Genomic DNA, 27,422 nt, shown 5'->3' on the forward strand with positions numbered 1-27,422 from the left:
CTTAATCAAGCTTTTATAAACAATAAAATAAATGATAATAATAATAATAATAATAATAATAAATAAATAAATTACTTATTACTTTAAATATATATATTTCTTATAACTATATATAATGAATAATACATTTATATGCAAATTTTAGAGCAAAATAACACTTTATAATTTATATATAATTATTTTTATAATTATATAGAATTTATAATAAATATATATAATTTATATTTATATATTATAAAATATAAATTTATGCACAATTTTAGAGCAAAATAACACTTATTATATATATATATATATATAATTATTTTTATAACTATATATATATATAAGAAATTTATATTATTATATTTATATTTTTTTTTAAATATAAAATTATAAAATGTATACAAATATTTAGAGCAAAATAACACTTTATAATATATATATATATATATATATATATATATATATATATATATATATATATATATATATATTATAATTACATATAATGTATAATACATTTATATATTAATTATATTTATATAAAAAAAATTCAAATATGCAAAATTTTTATAGCAAAACAACACTGTATAATATATATATATATATATATTATTTTTATAATTATATAATACATTTATATTATTATACATTTTTAAATAAATGTATACAAAATTTTACAGCAAAATAATAATTTGCACAAAATAAAAATATCACTATGTGTGTATGTACATATATATATATATATATATATATATATATATATATATATATATATATATATATATCATGATATATATACACACAATTTATTATGTTTTAATTATAATTATAATTTATAATAAGGTCATATTATTATTATATTTATAATATTTTAATTTATGTAATTAGAGCAAATTAACACTTTTTGAATATATATATATATAATTTACTGTTTTAGTGATTTTTTGTGCACATATTGTGCACAATAAGTGTTTTTCATATGCTTTTATTTCAACAAATACGTAAAAATGCATAATATTAATACAAAACATTTAATCCTACAAATTGTTATTTTGAATAAATATACAGTGTAAAATGCGTGTTTTTGTCTTGTATTTGTATTATTATTTGCCCTCACAACATTGATTTATCATGATTATCTACCCTCATATCGGTTAATATTGTATTTTTTCTTTCGCAGGTTCAAACATTTGCGAAGAAAATCCCTTTTCCGGTTTGTTTTTCGCGGAATAGGGCGCGCAACAGCATTGCCAGATTTTTGCCGGCACCCAAGGGCATTTCCAAACTTTCTCCAAAAAGTCCAGGCGGCGCGGCTCTGCCGGACTAATTACTGGCCCAAACTTTCCCTAATGAGCCGCCGAGAGTGTGTGGCACCGGCCGAGCGCCTGTGTGGTCGAGCGCAGGTGGTCGTGCCGGCGTTCAATCTGGTGGGATGTCGGTCAGTCGTACAGATGTGAAGGTGTTCTCCGGATCTCCCTCCCTCTCCATCTCCCTGTGTTTTATGTCTGCGTCACAACAAGTCGAAGGAGAGCGAGGCAGAGATGATGATGGCGTCTCTCTCGGGCTGATTCTCATGCCGCTTCCCTGACAAAAACACGCTTAATAGCATCAACCGAGAGACACAGAGGGAGCTTGAGAACATGAAGCAGAAGACAGACAGAGAGAGAGAGACGGACGGACAGACGGTTGCGCACTGACGGCTTGAGTGACGCGCGTTTGATCCACCGCGACTCTCCAAACGCGCCGATTATTCGGGACAGTGATTGAGACGCAGAACAACACCGGGCATCAGGCGTTTCATGTGAGACTGACATCTCGTCCCCGTCTCTGTGACCCCAGCAGAGCAGAACACTTAACACAGGTACATCCCGCGCACGTATGATCTGTCATGCGTGTTAATTGATATGTGCATGCGCTTGCCATCATGTGTGTCAGCTCTCCGGAGTTGCGTGCATTGATTAGGGCACATCTGGCCACGCGTTGTGCATGCGGCCAATTGCGCGCTCTTTCATGCATTGTTGTGTGTCATCTGCATATATTATGCTCCGTTGCATAAGGCAGCCAGTGTTTTTGATCATGTGTGGCACTGCAATGTGCATTGACTCTTCATCATTTATCCTACTGTACTGTATACTGTCGCTATGCACAGAGTTTAACCCTTTAGGCTGCTGCTGCTGCTGTTTGCTGCTGGTGTGGAAACACTGTTTAATACCCCCGGATCATTTCTTTGCACTTTTCTTTCCCGCGCTCTCCAGGATGGGGGGAGTTAGCGAAGGAGAGGATGTTTTAGCCAGGTGGAGCGATGGACTTCTGTACCTTGGCAATGTCAAACGAGTAAGTTTTCTAAGTCTAAGTTAGTTGGGAAGAGGGAAAAGAACACCATCAGAGAGAGGGAAAGAGCAAGTTTTAAACTATGTGACTTGTTGTACTCCTGTAAATCAGTGTTTTAAACTATGCTTTTGGCAGGTGGACAGCGTCAAGCAGTGCTGCTTGGTCAGATTTGAGGATAACTCTGAATTCTGGGTCCTCAGGAAAGACATCCACTCATGTAAGTGAAGAAACTTTAGATATGAGCTGAAAAAAGTACATAAATGCATCCAAAATTAAAAGAATTTATATTATGCGTCAAGAAAATGAAGCCTATGTTAAGTTTTGTTTGAATTTTTTTCCTTTGTGACATTATTTTCATGAAAAGTCCATCCTAAAGTGTTATTAACAGAATGCATGCCTCATTAGATTTTTTTTCTCAATAGTGATTCTCATTACTTTTTACTTTATTTTCGAAATATGCAAATGTACAACAGATACTGTCATTGTGAATATTCACTTTAATTTAAATACTGTAATATAGAAATTATTTATTTATTCATTTTACATTATAATAATGAGAAGTTATTATGTCCTTTAAAAGAATAATAATAATAATAATGAAAAAACAAAATTGACATTTGCTATATATTTACATTTGTTAATTTTTCTCTGTTGTGCCACTGACGTATTTAAATGAAATTGCAATAAATAAATAAATAAATGAATAGCAGATTTACCTAACACCACTCTGCCATTGGTCGATCAAACAAATATTTTTATTCTGAAGAACATTTGTTAATTTTTCTCAGTTCTGCCACTAACGTCTCTAAATGGAATTGCAAATAAATAAATAAACAATACTGAAAAAATAATAAATGAAATAAAATATAAAATAAAATAGATAGCTTTTTTTAGGCAGGTTTACCTAACACCAGTCTGCCGTTGTCACTAATGACAATGATGTCACCAAATGGAATTGCAAAACAAACAAACAAACAAAAATAAATAAATAATAATAATAAACAAACAAACAAAAAACAATAAAAAATATATAAACTAATAAATAAAGTAAAATATAGCATGAAATAAAATAAATAGCTGTTTTTAAGCAGGTTTACCTTACACCACTCTGCCATTGGTTGATCAAACATATATTTTTATTCTGAAGTTTTTATTCTTTTCTCTGTTGTGCCACTACTGTCTCTAAATGGAATGGCAAATATTATTATTATTATTATTAATAATAAAATAAAAAATAAAACAATTAAAACATATTTTATATATTTAGATGTCTCTAAAAGGAATTGCAAATAATAATAATAATGAACAATAAAAATAAATAAATAAATAATTAAATAAATAGCTGTTTTTAAGTAGGTTTAACTAACACCAACTCTGCCATTGGTCAAACATACAAATATATTATATATTTAGATGTCTCTAAATGGAATTACAAAATAAATAAATAAATAAAATACTAAATTTTACAATATAGATATATACATTTTTTTCTTTTTTTTTAATATAATAAGTTTTTTCAATAGCTGTATTTTAAGCAGGTTTTCCTAACACCACTCTGCCATTGGTCGTTCAAGCATAGTCCCGCCCCAAACTCACACTATTGGTTAACCCAGTTGTCTCAAACTCCTTGGGAGGCTTTTTTAACATCTAAAAAATCACCTCTAAGTTAAATCTTACTTATTTATTTATTTGTTTTGCTAGCTGAAAATGAGAAACTCACATTGAAAGAGAAACTACTGTATGTACGGCATTTACTACATTAATGTATATTTGTTTTCATTGTTTTGTTAATTATAAGTCTAAAGTGAATCTAAAAAAGAAACAAAATGTTGATGTTTGTATGTATGTGATTCTAAAAACAATACAATTTAAAATTTCACAAATAGTTGATAGATATTTATAATTATATAATACAATATAATTATGTAATAAATTCATATTATTATTATATTTATGTTACTTTAAAATAGTAGAGCAAATTAACAGTTTAGAATATATATGTTTTAGTGATATTTTTTTCTGTGCACAATAAGTATTTTTCATGTTCTTTTATTTCAACAAATACATCATCTTACTTAAAAAATGCATAATTTTGATGCAAACCATTTAATCCTAAAAAGTGTTTTTTTTTAACAAATACAGTGTAAATATTGTTTTTATTTTTTGTTAATTAAGAGTCTAAAGAAAAACCTCAAAATTACAAAATGTTGATGTGTACAAGATATAGAAAGTTGTCTAGAAGTTTTACAGCTATTTTAAGCTTTTTGTTTCTTGTGGTTAGTCTCTTCAGGTGGAGAGGAGGTGTGCTGTATCTGTGATGCTCCTCCTCTTAAAGAACCTCTCGTAAACTGCCTCAAATGTCGCCACGGTAATCTGACAAACGAAAACGGTTTCCTCAATTTGCCTCGTATTTATTGTAGGCTTTCTGTATGAAGTAATATTACACAAGTTGCATTTTCTTCTTGATCCGTTGTTTCCCCAGGTTATCATCCAGAGTGCCACACACCTCCCATCGAACCTGAAGTTGACCCCAACAGCTGGATATGTCGCCAATGTGTCTTCGCAGTCGCAACAAAGGTTGTACCTCGCCTAAGCCCTCAAATGAATATTTAGAAACATGGCCGGCGTTGTCATTCAAGGTCTATTTCAAATCGCAAGCTTTAATCTTGCTCTGAGATGTAAAGGGTATCCATGGCTTACTGCACTTGACTGCGTATTTATTACATTGCAGCACTCTGCAGGTGATGGCGCTGCTAGAGCTGCGTTAAATGGGCCTGTGCTTTAATCCGTCTGTCAGCGCGCTCGTTTCACAGGCCTTACATGCTGATTTGAAGATAAAATCATATTCGCCGACCCCCCCTCAGCAGGAAATATTAATGACTTCCTTCAGCGTGTCTTTTTCAAATTCAATCTTCAGATGAAATCGCTGTTAAATGTGCTTGCGTGACAGGAGAGCGCGTCACGGAGAGGTGAAATGACGAGCTGTGTTCTGTCCTAGAGAGGGGGAGCGTTAAAAAGAGGACGTTTCGCACGACTCATGCAGATCATGAAAGTGCTTCTGCCCTATCAGCTGTCATCTTTAGACTGGGACCCGCAGCACTTGACCAACCAGCAGCAGTGTTACTGCTATTGCGCTGGACCCGGAGAGTGAGTCCAACTATAAACTGTTTTGGTCTACTGTTGCATGCAGTATGCAGCGTTTCAGTTTAAATTATAGTTTGTTTCTTCATTAGAATAGATTTGCACCGATGGATCCTCTGCAGTGAATGGGTGCCGTCAGAATGAGGGTCCAAACAGATGATAAAAACATTACAATAATCCACAAGTAATCCACTCCACTCCAGTCCATCAATTAATGTCTTGTGAAGTTAAAAGCTGCGTGCTTGTAAGAAACAAATCCATCATTAAGACATTTTTATGCTTTATACCATTGCTTTTTGGCTAAAAGTCCCCTATCTATAATATTGCTTTCTCCAGTGAAAAAGTAGTATTGTCTTAATCTGGAGAGAAATATGCACAGATCAAGTACAGATATGCGAACAAAAACAGTCCAAAACAGTTTTTAATAAATACATCAGTGGTTTTTGATGTGAGAGGACAACAGAAAATTGACTTTTTCACTGGATGAAGCATTATTATGGATTATGGACTGGTATTTTAGTTGAAAGTAATGATTTAAAGTTACAACACCTTAATGATTGGTTTGTTTCTTACAAAAATGCAGCTTTCCACTTCATAAAATGTTAATTGATTGGATTGGAGTGGTATGGACTATTTGTGGATTATTGTGACGTTTTTATTAGCTGTTTGGACACTTATTCTGACGGCACCCATTCACTGAGGATCCATTGGTGAGCAAGTGATGTAATGCTAAATTTTTCAGAATCTGTTATGATGAAGAAACAAACTCATATGCATATTGGAGAGGCAGTACATTTTCAGAGTTTAATTTATTCTTATTTAATGTTTTGAATTAGTTTTTATATTATCTGTTTTATTTTTAATTTTAGTTTAAATTATTGTGTAGAGTTTTTTTTTCACTTTACATTTTACCTGAAAAAGTAAATGCATCCAAAATGAAAAGAATTTATATAGTGTGTAAAGAAAATGAAGTGTATAGGATTAAGTTTTTTTTTCTTTGTGAACTTATTATCATGAAAAGTTTTTTCACAGATTTTTAGTATATAAGGTTAAACTAAATGACTAAATAAATAAATAAATATACAATACCAATCGAAACTTTTTGAACAGTAAGATGTTTTGTTTTTTAAAGAAGTTGTATTGTTAAACATAACAAAATACTATAAATTTATATAAAACTATATAAAAAATAAATATATACAACTTCTATTAATCTTGAAAAGATGTGTTATAATATTAAATGATACTTTATACCTTTTATTTACACACTTTTTCATTAATTTGACACTATATATTTGTGTGTGTATATATATATATAGTTCAATTTAAAAAGTACATATAGATATATAGATATAAATGTATATAAAACTATACAAGTAAAAATAAATACATAAAAATTATATAAATCTTAAAAAATTATATAAAATTTTATTTATTCTCTAAAACGTAAAAAGTTTAATAAATTCTTCTCATTTGTTTTTAATTTTACACTTTATTATTATTGTTAATCTTAAGAAAACTGTAAAAAATATATCAAAATAAATATTTTGTTGAGTGTTTTTTTTTCACTTATTTATTATTTATTTTTCAATCATTCATTTTATGGTTTATTTTTTAAGTAATTTAAGCTTTAATTTTTTTAGTATAAGGTTAAACTAAATGAAAGTGAGAAATAAATAAATGAAGTAATAATTATAGAAATTAATACTTTTATTTAGCAAGGATGCTTTAAATTGATCAAAAGTGATGTTAAAGACTTACTAAGATAAAGAAAACCTGAAAAAAAATCAACTCAATTGTTTTCAACATAATAATAATCAATGATTTATGAGAAGCAAACCAGAATATTAGAATGATTTCTGAAGGATCATGTAACTGGAGTAATGATGCTAAAACTTCAGCTTTGAAATCACAGGAATAAATTACATTTTAAAATATATTTAAAAAGACAGTTATTTTAAATAGTAAAAATATTTAAATTTTTTTACTGTTTTTGCTGTACTTTGAATCAAATAAACGCAGGCTTGGTGAGCAAAAGAGACTTTTTTAATTTATCATTTAGTTTCAGTGTTAATAGTTTTAGGCAACTGTAACAATCCTACTTTATATATCCATAAAGATCACAGAAATACCAGCTGTGTTTCAGATTTTTTTCAGAAAACGCTGACAAAAAAGGTGTAAAATAATTTGTTTGCAAATGCTAATTGGTTTGATATTTTGGCATCTAATGCAATGACATTCAGACATTTGAAGTAGATTTTAAGTGTACTTTATATACAGAAAATGTATTAAGTAGATTCTTAAAAAAGGAATTGCACAACTTTGTAGCAATTATGCCTTTATTTCAGTTCAGAGTGTTGTTTTTTTCAGGAGCCAGTGTCTAAATTGAAGCGTGTTGTTTTTGTCAGGTGGAATCTGAAGATGTTGCAGTGTGGGAGTTGTGGGCAGTGGTTTCATGAAGCTTGCACTCAGTGCCTGACCAAACCTCTTCTCTATGGAGACCGGTGAGGCTGATGGCGTTGTTAAGCACATGCTGTTGCTAAGCTAATTCTGTCTAAACCTTTTCATCTGTGTCTCCTCTTCACCTTTCAGCTTTTATCAGTTCCAGTGCTCAGTGTGCACAAATGGTCCAGAGACCATCCAGAGGCTTCCAATGACCTGGTAAGAGCACCGCTTCTCTTCTGTTCTGTTGTGTTCGCCGGACTGCAGGACTGATCTGAAGAGCTGAATGTAATTTCTGATGATCCTCATTCTGTTGGACTGCAGGGTAGATTTGGCCCATTTGGTGCTGTATCACCTCTCCCTGTGCTGCAAGAGGAAGTATTTTGATTTCGATCATGAAATCATGTCTTTTGCAAATGAAAATTGGGAATCTTTGCTTCTTGGCACGGTAGGAAAATACACCAGTCAATAACACAGACACAGCTCAATTTCAAGTCAACATGAAACACCAAATGCAACCCATTTTACTTTTGTTATCTGCCATATTTATCAATGAAAATATCTCTTTCTCTCTCTCTCTCTCTCTCTCTCTCTCTCTCTCTCTCTCTCTCTATATATATATATATTCTATACATTTACATAAATCTATATAAAAATAAAAATTAAATATATACAAATTCTATAAATCTTGAAAAAAATTGATCAAATTCTGCACTTTCTAAATATTTTTGTTAATTCACACACCTTTTTGTTAATTTTACACACATTTTGAAAAAATGTATAAAATTATATATATTCTCTAAAACTTTGTTAATCTTAAAAAAATTGAAAACTTGAAAACAAATCTAAATAAAATTATATAATATCTTACAAAAATGTATAAAATTATATATACTCTGTAAAACTTACAAATATTTTTGTTAAATCACACACTTTTTTATTAATAATAGTAAACTTAAAAAAATTATAAATGTATATAAAACTACAAATATATAAAAAATGTACAAACTTAAAATTTAAAAAATGAAACAAACTGACTGAAAATAGTTTAAGTGCTTAAATTTCTTAAACTGAATTAAATATAAAGTATATAAAATAAACATTAAACATCTAAAAATTAAATAAATCTTGAAAAAATCTATAAAATTATATATATTCTCGAAAAGTAAAAATATTTTCGTCAGTTCAATTTAAATAAATGCAAATAATATAAAATGTAAATATAAAATATAATAAAATAAAAATTAAATATATAACTTAAAACTTAAAAATGTTTTTGCTAATTCACACACTTTTTCAATAATTTTATATACATGTATAAATGTATATAAAATTACAAATATATAAAAATAATAATTAAATCTCTAAAAATGACAGAAATCTTGAAGAAAAAATATAAAATTATATATACTCTCTAAAACTTACTGACTGAAAATAGCTCAAGTGCTTACATTTCTTAAACTGAAATACATATAAGATATAAATTAAATAATTTAAAATTTAAATATATAAAAGTTATATAAATCTTGAAAAATGTATAAAATTATATATACTCTCTAAAACGTAATTTTTTTCACCAACTCACACACACTTAATATATATATATATATATATATATATATATATATATATATATTACTAAATCAAAATAAATAAAATAAATTGGAAATATAACATATATAAAACTAAAAAATTAAATCTATAAAATTATATAAATCTTGAAAAAATATATACAATTATATATATATATATACTCTAAAATGTAAAAATATTTTGTTAATTTACACACTTTTCAATAAATTTTATATAGGCTACATATGTATAAATCTATATAAAACTACAAATATATATAAAAAAATAATAAAAAATAATATAAATCTTGAAAAAATATATACAATTATATATACTCTAAAACTTAAAAATATTGTTGTTAATTCACACACTTTTCCATTAATTTTATATACATATGTATAAATGTATATAAAACTACAAATATATGTAAATAAAAATTATATAAATGTTAAAATATTTATAAAATTATATATACTCTCTAAAACTTAAAAAAGTGGACCAAACTGACTGAAAATAGTTGAGTGGTTAAATTTCTTAAAGTGAAATAAAATAAATATATTTTATATAAAGCTATATGTGACCCTGGACCACAAAACCAGTCATAAGGTTAAATTTTACAAAACTGAGATATATACATCATATGAAAGCTCAATAAATAAGCTTTCTATTGATGTATGGTTTGTTAGGATATGACAATATTTGGCCGAGATACAACTATTTGAAAATCACATAACAAATTGACAAAAAACCTAAATAAGTTCAAATGAAAACTGAAAATAAACCAAAAAAATTATAATATTAATAATAATTGTTTTAATGGACAAAAATATTTTTTTTTGTCCAATCAAATGAATTCTGAAATGAAGTATTTTTATTCTCCATGAATGATAAATGCTACCTTTCTCTGACTAACCACAGTAAGCAGCAAATCACAATTCATGCCTTTGATGTGAATGATATTGCCTAATATTAGGCACTTGAATACGTCCCTTTCTTTTCAAAAAGAAATACATCAACACAGGAAAGAAAAGCGCACTCGTAGAGCCGTTTCACAAGGTTTTAAAGAAGTAAATAGGGTCAATTTTGATTTCATGTTGACTTGAATGTATCCCTGAGTGTAGTTTTGAATACTCTCTCTTGCAGTTTGTGGTCAATCTGAGCTCTTACCTTTCAAATGCATTTGTTACACGCTGCCTTTCATTCGACTCTATATTTTGGTCTCTCAGCTGTCAGACACACCGAGGCAAGACCGTTGCCAAAACCTGCTCAATGCTTTAAATTCCCACAAAGACAGGTGAGACACGGATTATGCTCTGAAAAACCGCCGTTCTGCTTGATTTCCATGTGGTAGCCCATAGGGATATATCACATATTTGCAATAATATCTGCAAAACCATTACTGTAATTGCTTTACGTTCTAAGTGACTCTGCGTGTGTGATTTCACTCTTTGCAAATAGTGTTTTGATAGCTGAAGGTGGGTCTGTCTTTCAAAATAAATAATTTAAAGTCCATTTCCATTTTCTTTCTGTCAAGGTTTGCGCTTGATGCCGCTCATACGCTAGCACTTAAATAACTGAATCAGATGTTTTAGTTGGCAAGTGTGAGACGCCCAGAAACAAATAAAAATCTGTCAGCGAGCCCTGAAGAACGGCAGCTGAATACCAATCCCATCTCATTTTGATCTGTTGTAAAGGTTTGTTTCGGGGAAGGAAATCAAGAAGAAGAAGTGTCTCTTCGGTCTTCAAGTTCGGGCTCCTCCCCCTCTGTCATCGGACCAATCACCTTTCATCGCCGAGCAGCCAATCAACATCACTCACAGGAGAAGGTCAGAGACAGGAGCACACCAGGATCTTTTGATATCAACATTAAATGCAGTTCGCAAACTGTTTTGACTGTTTCATCTGATGTGTTTCTGAATAAAACAAGGTATTCAGGAAAAAGGGAATTATTGAGATTTTATTTGACTATAAAAAATGGACGTGACTTACAGTAACAAAAATTAACACTTGGTGATTAAATTGGAAGAGGGATTTATTACTTAAGCTGAACACACAAAAAAAGGAAATTAAATTAATAAAATTCATATATAAATCTAAAAGATAAATATATAAAAATTATATGAATCTTGAAAAAGTAACTATATATATATATATATATATATATATGTGTGACCCTGGACCACAAAACCAGTCTTAAGTCACTGGGGTATATTTGTAGCAATAGCCAAAAATACATTGCATGGGTCAAAATTTTTGATTTTTCTTTTATGCCAAAAATCATTAGGAAATTAAGTAAAGATCATGTTCCATGAAGATTTTTTGTAAAATTCCTACTGTGAATATATCAAAATGTAATTTTTGATTTGTAAAATGCATTGTTAAGAACCTAATTTGGACAACTTTAAAGGTGATTTTCTCAGTATTTTGATTTTTTTGCACCCTCAGATTCCTGATTTTCAAATAGATGTATCTCGGTCAAATATTGTTCTATCCTAACAAACTATGCATCAATAGAAAGCTTATTTATTGAGCTTTCATATGATGTATAAATCTCAGTTTTGTAAAATTTTACCTTATGACTGGTTTTGTGGTCCAGGGTCACATATGTGCATTACTTTTAGAGAGTTTAAAAACTTTAAAAACGAATATATATATATATAGTATTGTTAAACTTAACTAAAAATATGTTAAATTAAAATTATATCTATATAAATTTAAATGTGTGTATGTATATATGTATACAGTTGCAATCGAAATTATTGAACCCCCTTGACCTGCAAGACATTTTGCTGCAGAGAACAAAATTTTATGAAAGCAATTCAACAAATGGATCAGTACACTATTGGAGGAAGTTTATTAATAAACATTTCAGTAATTCTGAGAACATAAGTTGATGAATAATGAAAGGAAATCAAATTGGATCCAAACGTTCATGTTCACATTGATTCAACCCTTAAATTAAAAATTTGGTGCAGAATCTTTTACTCTTTAAAATCACCAATTAATGCTGCTTGGAAGTGCTTAGAAGCGTCTGTTACTACTGTCTACTGCAATCTTGGCCAATTCCTCGCCTCAAAAAGCTTTCAGATCACTAATAATCTTTGGTTTTAACTTTCTTTAAGTTTAACCAAATATTTTCAATGAGAATTAAATCTGGAGACTAAACAGGCCACTCAAGAACATTCTATGACTGAACCTGAACCAAGAATAAGTAGATTTGGATGTATACTTTGGCATCACAATTCTTGTTAAAATGACCTGATACTTCAAAGAATCCATGATGCCCTTTATACGGTCATGATTTTCACTTCCTGCTACAGTAAAACAATAACATAACAGGACTGGCCCACCTCCAAGTTTGATGATGCAGATAGTGTTTTTCTGCTCATAAGTTTTGCCATTTTTGCACCAGACATACTGCTAATCCATACGCCCAAAAATTTTCAGTTTGGTCACATCACTCCATTAAAACATTCTTCCAGAACTCCACAGGTCTATCCAAATTAATTTTAGCACGTTTAAGTCTGCCTTTTTGTTCTTCTTGGTCAAGAGTGGTATTTGGCAAGATGCCTCAACATGAAAGCCATACTTGTCTAGTGTTTATCTTATACATTGCATTGACAAACATTGCAAATGTTTTTTCTCCTTTCGTCGGGTCATCTTGCAAGTCTTTGGCTGTACATTGCAGGTTTTTCTCAGTTGCTCTGACCAAACATTTTATGATATTGTGCTTTTTTGTGTTCAACACCCTCAAGAGGTTTTCTGGTACAACACACTTTAAACTAGGAAATAAGGCTGCCCAGCTGTGTCTCTGTGAACTTGTAATGTCTTAGAAATGTTCATGTAGCCGTAGACTTTCTAATATAATAAAAATATTTCTTCTCTATAGCTTTTGTGAGAGCTCTGTAGACTTCACCATATTTGCTACTTAACTTCAGCACATGCATGGGCTAAATGTATGTGTAACAGCCCAAGCTAATTCTGTTTTTTTTTAATATAATAGAGTTTTAATAGAATAGAATTTTGTTCCCTACCATAAAAATAAGTCACTAAAAACAGCAATATTGAATAGGGGTTGAATAATTATGACATAGCTGTGTTATTAAAAAATCCTATAATTCAAAAACATTCCATTATATATTGACATTATCACTTTTAATATGCCAGCAAACTGTTGTAAATGCAATTTTTATAAAGTTCTGGATCTTCAGAAAAGCTTGTATTTATAAAGTACTGCAGTCTTTGGGGGCTTGAATAATTTCGATTGCAACTGTATATATATATATACTATTTTCTATCTATCTATCTATCTATCTATCTATCTATCTATCTATCTATCTATCTATCTATCTATCTATCTATCTATCTATCTATCTATCTATCTATCTATCTATCTATCTATCTATCTATCATCTATATATAAAGATATATATAAAATCTAAAAATACTGAAAAAAATCTGAAAAATCTTCATCTTTCATTAATTTTACACATCTGTATCTCTACAAATGAGTATATGTAACAGTATAAATATTGTTTAAAAATGAATGTATATGTGTGTATACACACACACACACACACACACACACACACACATATATATATATATATATATATATATATATATATATATATATATATATATATATATATATATATGGAATATTTAGAAAAAAAGGGAACTAATTGACTAATTAAACCTTAAAGAAACTAATGACAAACTAACATAACAAAACTACATTTTAACATATAACATTTTAAATGTTATATATACTTACACACATTTTATATATATAACTATGCAAAATATAAAAAAATATGTACTTTTTTGTTAATTGACAGTGTTTTGTAAATTTTTCACATGCTATATTACATGGAAAATGTAACAATAAAATAAGACTAATACATGTTTGTAACTAATTGACAAAATAAGTACTAAAATTTCTTAAACTGAAATAAAAATAAATTAATGCTAAATATGAATATAAATATAGAAAAAAAATATAAAAAATAACAAACTCACATAACAAAATGACTAAATCCTAAATAAGTTAAAACTGAAAATATAACAAAAAAAATAAAATATTAATAATGGTTTTACTTGACAAAAATTATTTAAAAAATTTAGTCGTTAAATAAAAACAAGAAGTTTTAGATTTTTTTGTCAATTTATTTTAATACTATTATTATTTTAAAAAAAATCAAATAAATTGGATTTGATGTTGAAGTCAATTGTTGTCTTCTCTCCAGCCCCACGTCACTGTCCTGCCAGCGGAGAGCGGTGGGTCCGGAGGCCCGTAAATCAAAACGTCGGGTCACAGAGACACAGGTCAGTGCATCTGCCTGTAACAGCAGCAATCAAAAGATGGTTGGCAGAGGCCAAGCCCCCTCTGCATCAATAACGAGACTCTCATTCATCAAAGACACCCAGCGTCACCTTTTGGGTTTGTTTTTCTCCTCATATTCATATGACTTAATTTTGCAACATGCTACACGAAGGTTTGTCTACCCTTGCAAGTCAATGGTTTATTTGAAAAAACTAGAGTGTCTGTGTGTAAACTCAACTGTCACATGTGCTGTAAGAAAACATTTCCCATTCCACCAGTAAATGTGCAAAGATTTAAAAAATGTATTGGTGTTGTGTTTTTGTCATTTTTTGAGTATTTTAGTTTAGTTTAGTTTAGTTTAGTTTAGTTTAGTTTAGTTTAGTTTAGTCCAGCTTTGTTTTCCTTATCCATTTTAAATACAAAATATTTTTTATTTGCATTGTTGTTTTGCAGTTTATATTATTTTATTTTATTATATTTTAGTCCAGCTTTGTATTCCTCATCCATTTTAAATACATTTTTTAATTTGCATTATTGTTTTGCAGTTTATATTATTTTATTTTGTTATATTTTAGTCCAGCTTTGTATTCCTCATCCATGTTAAATACATTTTTTTAATTTGCATTATTGTTTTGCAGTTTATATTATTTTATTTTGTTATATTTTAGTCCAGCTTTGTATTCCTCATCCATTTTAAATAAAAAATTTTTATTTGCATTATTGTTTTGCAGTTTATATTATTTTATTTTGTTATGTTTTATTATTTATAATAACAGAGAGGTAGACCAGCACAGAGCAGGTAGACCAGCTTTGTTTTCCTCATCCATCTAAAATAAAATGTTTATTAAAAAATTATTTAAATAACATTTTTTTTTTAAATACTATTTGTGTTGTTTTGGATTTTATTTTGTTTTATTTTGTTGTTTAGCACTGCACAGGTAGTCCAGCTTTGTTTTCCTCATCCATCTTAGTTACAATATTTTTCATAGTATTATTTAAAAAAATATATATATTTTTTGTTATTTATTTTGTTCTGTTCTTTAGTTTTTATTTTACACTGAACAGGTAGTCCACCATTTGTGTTGTTTTTAATTTATTTTATTTTATTTTATTTAAAAAAATTTTTTAAAGTTTTGCATAGCATTAAACAGATAGTCTAGCTTTTTCTCATCTATCTTAAATACAACATTTTTCATTTGTGTTATTGTTTTACAATTTTTATTTTATTAATTTATATTATTTTCTATTATTTTACACTATTTTTACACAAGCAGACCAGCTTTGTTTTTATTAAAATATTAAACATTTAAATATTAAATATTTAAATTTAAAATATAAAAATAAAAAATATATAAATTTTATTTTAAATACTATTTGTGTTGTTTTATTTTATTTTTAATTTAATTTGATGTTTTGTTTTGTTTAGAATTGCTTTTTATTTATTTATTTTTTATTTTATTTTATTATAATGTTGTTTTATTTTGTTATTTAGCGCTGCACAGGTAGTCCAGCTTTGTTTTCCTCATCCATTTAAAATAAAATATTTTAATTTCTTATACTATTTGTGTTGTTTTTGAATTTTATTTATTTATTTATTTGATTTGATTTGATTTGATTTATTTTATTTATTTTATTTATTATATTGATTTTTTTTTTTTTTCCTTATTTCTTGTTTAGCGCTGCACAGGTAATCCAGCTTTGTTTTCCTCATCCATCTTAGTTACTATATTTTTCATTTATGTTTTTATATGTTGCTAGCAAAACTGTTTTTCTGGTCTCAATGCAAATCGCTGTAGTTATGACATCTACCAGTAGGGGCTAAACTGACAAAACTAAGTAGCCCAACCTTACCCAATTAATGTGATCGTTCGTTACCATAATTTCCAAGTGGTCTGGAACTGCTGTCTCTGGTTTTGAGCTGCTGTGTCAAACTGCTATTGTCAATTGACTTTGCCCATAATGATATGTGCCTGAGAATAATGCTTTGATTTAGATTCAGTGTGTGTAGCGGAGTGATTCCTTACACTGCTGTCACACACGCCACCACTGCTCTCTCCCACTGTGTGCTGTATTACACAGCTAACACAGCCATGAATCCAAGACTATGGGCAGAAATCACCTAAAATCATTTGAAAGTCTAATTTTCCTTTGTCCTCTTCAACACTTATGAACAAGAAACTGTTCTGTTAGGGTGGCGTCTCCATTTTTTAATAATTGTCAAGAGGCCACAGGCATACAGGCGACATGAATAAATGCATTTCTGCATTTATGACATTTACAGTCTTAGTTTTGTTTTGTTTTTGTTATGTTATGTTATTCACTGTATCTATAGTACTACAGTGGGAAAAATAATTATATGATCCACTGCTGATTTAGTATGTTTGCCCACTGACAAAGAAATAATCAGTCTATAATTTTATTGGTAGGTTTGTTTTAACAGTGAGAGACAGAATAATGACATAAAAATCCAGAAAAACGCATTTCAAAAAAGTTATAAATTGATTCGCATTTTAATGAGTGAAATAAGTATTTGACTCCTTGGCAAAACATGACTTAGTACTTGGTGGCAAAATCCTTGTTGGCAATCACAGAGGTCAGATGTTTCTTGTAGTTGGCCACCAGGTTTGCACACATCTCAGGAGGGATTTTGTCACACTCCTATTTGTGGATCCTCTCCAAGTCATTTAGGTTTCGAGGCTGACTTTTGGCAACTCGAACCCTCAGCTCCTTCCACAGATTTTCTATGGGAATAATGGTGCGTTCACACCGCACACTTTGTCTGCATCAGGCAATCTAGTTTGACGCATGTACGTTGAAGCTTGCAACGCTTGCTTTTTGGTGCGTTCACACCGCACATGTCAGGCAACGCTCCCAACGCATCTAGTTTGCACACTTCCCCTGAATAAACAATGGCAAACTAGTAGGGACTGGACATTTTGGAATCTTCTCATGACCATGTTTCGCTAGCTAACAAAATGGGAAATAATTACGTTGAGAAAAGATTTGATAACTTACCCGACATCCCGATCTCTTTAGCGATCTTCATCCAAGCAAGTTCCTTTACATTCCTGTCTTTATACAACGAGGACGGATCATACAATTATCTGCGATTGCAGACGGCTACAATGAGCTTGTCTTCCATTGTTGAAAATGGTTTTTTTTCTGCTCCCGCTTCATTCAAGATACGTGTGGTGACGTCGCTACAGTGAGACGCTCTGATTGGTTGACGCACTGCGTCAAGTGCATCAAGTCCGTCAAAAGTTCAGCTAGCTGAACTTCTGTGTTGCTTGCGTTGCTTGCGTTTGCTGCGTTGACGCTTGAAACGCAGGTAACGCTTGAAAAGTTGACGGATCCAACGCACACAACGCACCGCAGAGCCTCTGACGGACCTCTGACGGACTCAACCATAGACTTTACATGTAATCTTGCCGCAACTGACACTGACGTTTGGGGCGGTGTGAACGCACCATAAGGTCTGGAGACTGGGTAGGCCACTCCAGGACCTTAATGTGCTTCTTCTTGAGGCACTCCTTTGTTGCCTTGGCCGTGTATTTTGGGTCATACCCATCCACGACTCATTTTCAATGAGGGAAGGAGGTTTTCAACCAAGATTTGATGGTACATGGCCCAGTTCATCGTCCCTTTGATGCAATGCAGTTGTCCTGTCCCCTTAGCAGAAAAACAGCCCCAAAGCATAATGTTTCTACCTCCATGTTTAACAGTGGGGATGGTGTTCTTGGGGTCATAGGCAGCATTTCTCAAACACGGCGAGATGGGTTGATGCCAAAGATTTTGATTTTGGTCTCATCTGACAACACTTTCACCCAGTTCTCCTCTGAATCATTCAGATGTTCATTGGGTCTAAAGATGTACTTTTTTGAGCAGGGGGACCCTGCGGGTGCTGCAGGATTTCAGTTCTTCACGGCGTAGTGTGTTACCAATTGTTTTCTTGGTGACTATGGTCCCAGATGATTTGACATCATTGACAAAATCCTCTCGTGTAGTTCTGGGCTGATTCCCCAACGTTCTCCTGATCATTGAAACTCCACGAGGTGAAACCTTGCATGGAGCCTCAGACCGAGGGAGACAGTTATTTTGTGTTTCTTCCATTTGCAAACTGTTGTCACCTTCTCACCAAGCTGCTTGGCGAAGGTTTTGTAGCCCAGTCCAGCCTTGTGCAGGTCTACAATATTGTCCCTGACATCCTTGGACAGCTTTTTGGTTTTGGCCATGGTGAAAAGTTTGGAATTTGATTGATTGATTGCTTCTGTGGACAGGTGTCTTTTAAACTGGTAACAAACTGAGATTAGAAGCACTCTCTTAGGCTACATCTAGATTAATCTATGGAGTTTTCGATTTAAAATGCTTTCCGTCCACACTAGCATTTTCCAAAACGTTAAATTCGCCTTACTGTGCATGCGTAAAGCCTCCAAAAACTACCGACGGAACAGACATAATAAAATTTCCTGCAATTCTTCTGGCAGGATCATTTTATTTACGAAAATATCTCATCATTCATTGACGCGTACATCAGGCTTGTGCACAATTCTTGAATTTGAATTGCATTTGAATTGATGTCAAAAACAGGATCTAGAATTAAAATTCGAATTTGAATTAAAGGAAGCAGAATTGCAATTCAATACAAATTCAAAAAAATTCATATACATAAGTGAAGTGTTTAACAATGAAGCTTTACAGTATATGTCAGATATGATTTCATTACGTATTCTATAAATGATATTAGTTTGAACTACTTGTACAGATTACATTGTGTTGATTGATTACTTTGAAATGAAAATAACATTTTGAACAAAACTGATCAAACATTGAGGGAGTAATTTATTTCAAGAATTTGATCATTATGTTGGAACAAAATGTATGCAGGGTTGAGGAGTGACTAGTTATGTGTAATGAAATTATGCTATTAAATTACAAAATTAATGTAACTGTATGTGAGATTCAACACATTCTTTCTGTTGTATGACTGTGTGGAATGTCTTTGAATTGCCATGAATTTAATTCCACTTCCTGTCCTTCCAACTCCAATTCAAATTCAACGTCCTGTGGGGCGGAGTCAGTTCAATTCAAATTCCAACTCATGAATTGAATGGCGGCCAATTCTGAAATTCTGAATTGTGCACAAGCCTGGCGTACATGTCGCGCTCATATTTTTTTCTGAAAAGCAGCTGTCGTCATGTTTTGCAGGACAACAACTGTGAGTAAATTTTCTGTCATCATTTTAGGACTGTAATATGAAGAGCGTACAAGGTAAATCTCTTTAGCAGCAGTGTGACAGTGAATAGCACATAACAGGCCCAATTACTGGTATAAACAGATATCTATTGGTAGAATATGCGTCATTGTTTTCAAATTTATCCACTTTGGAGATTGTTTTTAAAAAGCTTAATTTTCCTTGACAAAAATGTCATGTCAGTGTGGACGGAGGGCCAAAACTGAGAGAAAAAGATGTTAGTTAGTGTGGACAAGGCCTTAAAGGCAGCTTGTTACCTGTATAAAAGACACCTGGGAGCCATAAATCTTGCTGATTGATAAGGGAATCAAATACTTATTTCACTCATTAAAATGCAAATCAATTTATAACTTATCTGAAATGCGTTTTTCTGGATTTTTTTGTTGTTATTCTGTCTCTCACTGTTAAAATAAACCTAGCATTAAAATTATAGACTGATCATTTCTTTGTCAGTGGGCAAACGGACAAAAGGGGATCAAATAATTATTTTTTTTCCACTGTATATGTTGAAATATGAAAGTACTGTCATTTTTGAATCACCTTCCATGACATTATTTCTTCCATTGAAACACAAAAAGTGATTTGTATTACTATAATTGTTGATCATGTGTTTTTAGAGTTGTCAACCAGGAGTTGCGACAAACGCTATTGACCTGGTGCCATGTTGCCACGGTTATGTTGATGGAGCAAGTCTGTATAACCCTAGAAAACCAGAAGAAGAGATGAGTTTGGGGTCAGTAGCATGTTTGAGTCAACTTTGAATCAACAGCATGAACATTAATCATCATTTCATTTACTTAAATTGTCTTTTTGTATTACAGTTCACCTCCCAAGAGAATGTATGCGCTCTATCACCCTTCATACAACGGATCTCAGGACCTGTCTAGAACTCTGCATCATTACAGGTTTGTCAATAACGGATGCACTGAAATGCATCTATTTAATGCTACTGCAGTAGCAACAGTCTATATGATTAATGTACCATATATAAAGCCATTTGCAACTTGGGACCAGTAAGTGTTTTTTTAAGTCTTTTCTTCTCATGAAAGCTGCATTTATTTGATTAAAAATACAGAAAAAGCAATATTATGAAATATTATTGCAATTTGAAATAGTAGTTTTCTATTTTAATATAATTTTAAAATAGAATTTATTTATGTAATGCAAAGCTGAATTTTTAACATCATTACTCCAGTCTTCAGTGTCACATGATCCTTCGGAATAAAAAGTTAAAAAGAGCAGCATTTATTTAAAATAGAAATCTTTTTTTAACAAAATAAGTCTTTTTATCAATTTAACACATCCTTGCTGAATAAAAGCATTAATTTCTTTCAAACAAAGAAAGATTATAAGAATTTACTGACCCTAAAGTTTGAACGGTAGTGTATTGTTACAAAATATTTCTATTTTAAATAAATGTTGTTCTTTTTAACATTTTATTCATCAAAGAATCCTGAAAAACGATCACAAGTTACAAAAAAAAAAAAAATTAAGCAGCACAACGGTTTCCAACATTGATAATAAATCAGCATATTAGAATGATTTCTGAAGAATCATATGACACTGAAGACTGGAGTAATGATGCTGAAAATTCAGTTTTGCATCACAGGAATAAATTCTAATTTAAAGTGTAATAAAAAAGAAACCCAATATTTCAAATTGCAATAATATTTTCACAATATTACGGCTTTTTCTGTATTTTTAATTAAATAAATTCAGCCTTGTTGAGCAAAAAAGACTTCTTTTATAAATATATCAAAAGAACGGCATTTATTTAAAATAGAAATCTTTTCTAACAATATAAGTCTTTACTATCACTTTTTTATCAATTTAACACATCTTTGCTGAATATAAGTATTAATTTCTTTCAAACAAAGAAAGATTCTAAGAATTTACTTACCCTAAACTTTGAACAGTAGTGTATATTGTTAAAAAATATTTGTATTTTAAATAAATTGTACAAAATTTATTTACAAAATAATTAAGCAGCACAACTGTTTCCAACATTGATAATAAATAAAGCATATTAGAATGATTTCTGAAGAATCATGTGACACTGAAGACTGGAGTAATGATGCTGAAAATTCAGTTTTGCATCACAGGAATAAATTCTAATTTAAAGTGTAATAAAAAAAGAAACCCAATATTTCAAATTGCAATAATATTTTCACAATATTACAGCTTTTTCTGTATTTTTAATTAAATAAATTCAGCCTTGTTGAGCAAAAAAGACTTCTTTTAAAAATATATCAAAAGAACAGCATTTATTCAAAATAGAGATCTTTTCTAACAATATAAATCTTTACTATCACTTTTTATCAATTTAACACATCCTTGCTGAATAAAAGTATTCATTTCTTTCAAACAAAGAAAGATTCTGACCCTAAACTTTGAACGGTAGTGTATTGTTACAAAATATTTCTATTTTAAATAAATGCTGTTCTTTTTAACATTTTATTCATCAAAGAAAACTGAAAAAACTATCACAAGTTACGAAAAAATTAAGCAGCATAACTGTTTCCAACATTGATAATAAATAAAGCATATTAGAGTGATTACTGAATGATCATGTGACACTGAAGACTGGAGTAATGATGCTGAAAATTCAGTTTTGCATCACAGGAATAAATTCTAATTTAAAGTGTAATAAAAAAAAGAAACCCAATATTTCCAATTGCAATAATATTTTCGCAATATTACAGCTTTTTCTGTATTTTTAATTAAATAAATTCAGCCTTGTTGAGCAAAAAAGACTTCTTTTAAAAATATATCAAAAGAACGGCATTTATTTAAAATAGAAATCTTTTCTAACAATATAAGTCTTTACTATCACTTTTTATCAATTTAACACATCTTTGCTGAATATAAGTATTAATTTCTTTCAAACAAAGAAAGATTCTAAGAATTTACTTACCCTAAACTTTGAACAGTAGTGTCTATTGTTAAAAAATATTTGTATTTTAAATAAATTGTACAAAATTTATTTACAAAATAATTAAGCAGCACAACTGTTTCCAACATTGATAATAAATAAAGCATATTAGAATGATTTCTGAAGGATCATGTGACACTGAAGACTGGAGTAATGATGCTGAAAATTCAGTTTTGCATCACAGGAATAAATTCTAATTTAAAGTGTAATAAAAAAGAAACCCAATATTTCAAATTGCAAAAATATTTTCGCAATATTACAGCTTTTTCTGTATTTTTAATTAAATAAATTCAGCCTTGTTGAGCAAAAAAGACTTCTTTTAAAAATATATCAAAAGAACGGCATTTATTTAAAATAGAAATCTTTTCTAACAATATAAATCTTTACTATCACTTTTTTTTTTTATCAATTTAACACATCCTTGCTGAATAAAAGTATTAATTTCTTTCAAACAAAGAAAGATTCTAAGAATTTACTGACCCTAAACTTTGAACGGTAGTGTATTGTTACAAAATATTTCTATTTTAAATAAATGCTGTTCTTTTTAACATTTTATTGATCAAAGAAAACTGAAAAAACTATCACAAGTTACGAAAAAATTAAGCAGCACAACTGTTTCCAACATTGATAATAAATAAAGCATATTAGAGTGATTACTGAATGATCATGTGACACTGAAGCCTGGAGTAATGATGCTAAAAATTCAGCTTTGCATCACAGGAATAAATTCTATTTTAAAGTACAATTAAATAGAAACCCAATATTTCAAATTGCAATAATATTTCACAATATTACACTTTTTTTCTGTATTTTTAAGTAAATAAATTCAGCCTTGATGAGCAGAAAAGACTTCTTTAAAAAACATAAAAAATCTCACTGATCCCAAACTTTTGAACAGCAGTGCATCTTCACAAAAAATACCAAGTGTATGAACTGTACAAGGATGCATAATACATAATTTTGAATTTGGGTGAACTGTTCCACGTCTAATTTGTTGTCTTCAGTGCAGAGGACCCTTGTCGACTTCCAGCCCCCTGCCTTCCATTCTCCCTGTCCTCTTCTCACCCAACCGGACAGCGATATGAAAGCTGCCAGTCTCACTTCCTGCGTGACGTGCCGCCCTACCCCAACACAGTCGGCATGGGGGGGCCCACGCCGATGGGTTGGGGGGGAAACGACGCGGTCAGGATCCTGGCTAGACGCATAACGGCGGACGGAAAAGTCCAGTACCTAGTGGAATGGGGAAACGTGAGCGTCTACTGAGAACCTGCACGCAATAGAGAAAGAGGAAAGGGCTAGAGACATCAAGATGCATCATTAGGGTTTGCATGGTTACGAGCAGAGGTGTGAAAGCATCAATGAGCAGGTGGGTGTTCGGCGGCCGGGAGAAGAAAACCACATCGAGCAAATCCAGGTTGAGCTACACAGCGGCTTCACTCTGAGATTATACTGTTAAAATGTCTTACACTTTCTTTTACAGTGTCTCCTATATTTTGAATACTGTTAGAAAACGCCTTTAGAATGCCTTGAACTTTATTATCATGATTTGTAATGTATAAGCTATTCATCGCCATCACATTTTGTTCATGGACACTTAACGGTCAGAAATTTCAGGAAAGCTTCATCATGCGGACACATCAGTAATTGTAATATTTTAACGACAGGGAAATGAGTGCTCCTCTAAAATTTTCATTATTGAACTATTCCAGGTTCAGTACAAGTTAAACTCAATCGACAGCAAATGTGGCATATTTGTAATTACTAAAAAATTAAATTTCCACTTAGGAGGATAATCTGGTAATGTTACAATGCTATTAGTTTACTTTTTTTTGTTTAACAAATTGACCCTGTTAATTCCATTGTAAATGCTTCACCATAATCTTGATATTTGCATCTTTTTATGTATTTATATATTTAGGAAAATGAAGGATTCATATTATGCTACAAATGCTATTGAACTTGTACCGAAACCCTGGAATATGCCTTCAATAGCAAGCATATGCGCTCAAACTTTTCATGATCGGTTGCAATGCAGTTAATTCCCATTTTTAAACATCAAGAGATCATTTTTAAGTAATAATGACATATTATAATATAAGACTGTTCTGAAATCCCTGTTTAAATCACTAACTTATGAAAGCCTATTTCTGAAACATAAGAAAAAGGTGCTTTGGTATCAAAATTATGACATAAAATGTCATATTAATGAGGTGTAATAATTATGATCAGTCAAACTTATAATACTGTAATAATGTGACATAAAAATGACAAATTATGACTTACCTATTATGACCTAGTTTTAATTGTCTAAATTATGAGATCGTCATAATTATGAAGAAATAGTTATGACATAAATATCTAAATTATGACATACCGTGTCTTAATTGACTAAATGGTTAGAAAAAATAATTATGAAAAACAATTATGATAAAAGTCAAAATTATATTTGACAAATGTCATAATTGACAAAAGTTTTGACAAAATAATGATACAAATAACTATAACAAAAGTCAAAATTATGATATAAAAAGTCATATTTATGAGATAAAAAGTAATAATTATGACATAAACGTATATTATGATCTACCATGTCTTAATTGACTATACGCTTTGACAAAAAATTGACAAAAGTTATGACAAAATGATCAAAATAACTATAACAAAAGTCAAAATTATGACATAAAAAGTCGTATTTATGAGATAAAAAGTAATAATTATGACATAAACCTCTAAATAGCTACCATGTCCTAATTAACAAAAGTTATGACAAAATAATTGACAAATGTCATAATTTACAAAAGTTATGACAAAACTGTAACAAAAGTCAAAATTATGACATAAAAAGTCATTTCTGAGATCAAAAGTAATAATTATGACATAAGTATCTCTTAAATGACAATACGTTTTGACAAAATAATTGACAAAATGGTCAAAAGTAAAGAAATATTGACATAAAAGTCATAAAAATCAAAATTATGGCCTACCATGTTATAATTGACAAAAAGTTTTGACAAAATAGTTCTGACATAAAAAGTCATGTTTATAAGAATTAAGTGATAATTATGATAGACATAAAAATCTAAATTATGAAATTATGACTTACCATGTACTAATTGACAAAAATTGATAATGAGATGAGATAAAAAGTAAAACATTATGACATAAAAAATTTAATTATGACATACCATGTCATAATTGATGTACTTCATAACAAAATAATTATAAAATGAGATAAAAAGTCATATTTATGAGAATAAAAAATAATAATAATACTTGCGACATAAATTAAATCTAAATTATGACCTAATATGTCATAATTGACAAAAAGTTTTGACAAAATAATTTTAAAAAATGGACAAAAGTGGCATAAAGTCATTTTATGAGATTAAAAATAATTATGACATAAAATTCTAAATTAAGACCTTCTGTGTCATAATTGACAAAAAGTTATGACAAAATAATTATAAAATAATTATAAATAATTTTCTGAATTTTGATTTTCTATGTCATATTTGCATCTTATAATTATTATTTTTTTATCATTAAGAATTTTTCGTCATAAACATTTTTTGAATCAGATTTTTGTCTTTTCCTCTCATAAATGACTTCAAATGTCCAAATTTCATCCCTTTATGTCATAATTGTGATTTACCAAAGCATGATTTTTTTTCTTACTGTATATGGACTTCCATACTAACTCAAATTGCTTATTGCTTATTGGTTTTTTTTAAAAAGTGCAGCAACGGAAATATGTCAGAAACTGAGAACATTGATCAGGTCCGAAACAAATTACATGCAGATCATTCTACCTGAATAAAAGCGTGAGGCTGTTAGTCCTTATGTGAAGCTCATTGCCATCAGTGAATGATAATGAATGTATTGTGTGTGGTTTTTTTTAGTTTAATTCATGGTACGTACTTGTTAGGTCATAGATGGACTAATTTCATGTCAGGGTGACAAGAACTAGCAGGCTGTAGTCTTTTTTATAGTCAAGTCTAAGTTTAATTCGATGTATTCTTTGACGTTTTTTTGTCAGATTATGTTTATATGTACTCTAGGTTGACACCTAAAATGTAAACAAACAATAAAAAGATATCATTATGTTGTATAAAAGTTGCACTCGTCCAGTTCTTCTGCTGTAAATTATAACAATAAAGCACAAGATCATACACGCACATCATAATTTCTTCATTTGGACATATGAGGGACATCAGGTGTGCAAGGAAATGTTTTAGTACTTCAGGAACCTCCGCATGAGTTGGCATATCTCTTCAGTTTGGAGAAATGGAGAAATAATGTTGAATAGCAATGGTTATCTGTAAGAACAAAGCAATACTGAGGTGCAAAGTCGAAAAAGAGTCAAACTGTGTGTGTCAGACATGAGAAATAATAGCTTTTCTTTTAAAATGCTTTAAAGATTGTGTGTGAGAGATGTAAATGTT

General features: G+C 30.2%; 1 protein-coding gene across 1 annotated transcript; it reads left to right on the plus strand.

Annotated features, from left to right (window-relative positions):
* The first annotated feature begins 1,510 nt into the window (after positions 1 to 1,510).
* Positions 1,511 to 25,816, plus strand: phf1 (PHD finger protein 1). The gene is made up of 15 exons (XM_073847309.1): positions 1,511 to 1,846; positions 2,241 to 2,319; positions 2,452 to 2,533; positions 4,598 to 4,684; positions 4,799 to 4,893; positions 5,315 to 5,463; positions 7,866 to 7,961; positions 8,050 to 8,118; positions 8,224 to 8,347; positions 10,698 to 10,765; positions 11,166 to 11,297; positions 14,721 to 14,799; positions 20,666 to 20,781; positions 20,870 to 20,953; positions 23,985 to 25,816. Exons 2-15 carry the CDS (start codon positions 2,242 to 2,244, stop codon positions 24,241 to 24,243), a joined length of 1,518 nt encoding a protein of 505 aa, XP_073703410.1. The 5' UTR covers positions 1,511 to 1,846; position 2,241; the 3' UTR covers positions 24,244 to 25,816.
* Positions 25,817 to 27,422: the final 1,606 nt, after the last annotated feature.

This window comes from Garra rufa, chromosome 9 (genome assembly GCF_049309525.1).
Source record: "Garra rufa chromosome 9, GarRuf1.0, whole genome shotgun sequence".
Taxonomy (NCBI): Eukaryota; Metazoa; Chordata; class Actinopteri; order Cypriniformes; family Cyprinidae; genus Garra; species Garra rufa.

Excerpts from the sequence above, each read along its gene's own strand:
- phf1 (XM_073847309.1), top strand. The coding sequence starts at position 2,242 with ATGGGGGGAGTTAGCGAAGGAGAGGATGTTTTAGCCAGGTGGAGCGAT. Across the intron at positions 2,534-4,597 it reads CAGGAAAGACATCCACTCAT|TCTCTTCAGGTGGAGAGGAG; the intron begins GTAAGTGAAGAA and ends TCTTGTGGTTAG. Across the intron at positions 7,962-8,049 it reads CCTCTTCTCTATGGAGACCG|CTTTTATCAGTTCCAGTGCT; the intron begins GTGAGGCTGATG and ends TTCACCTTTCAG.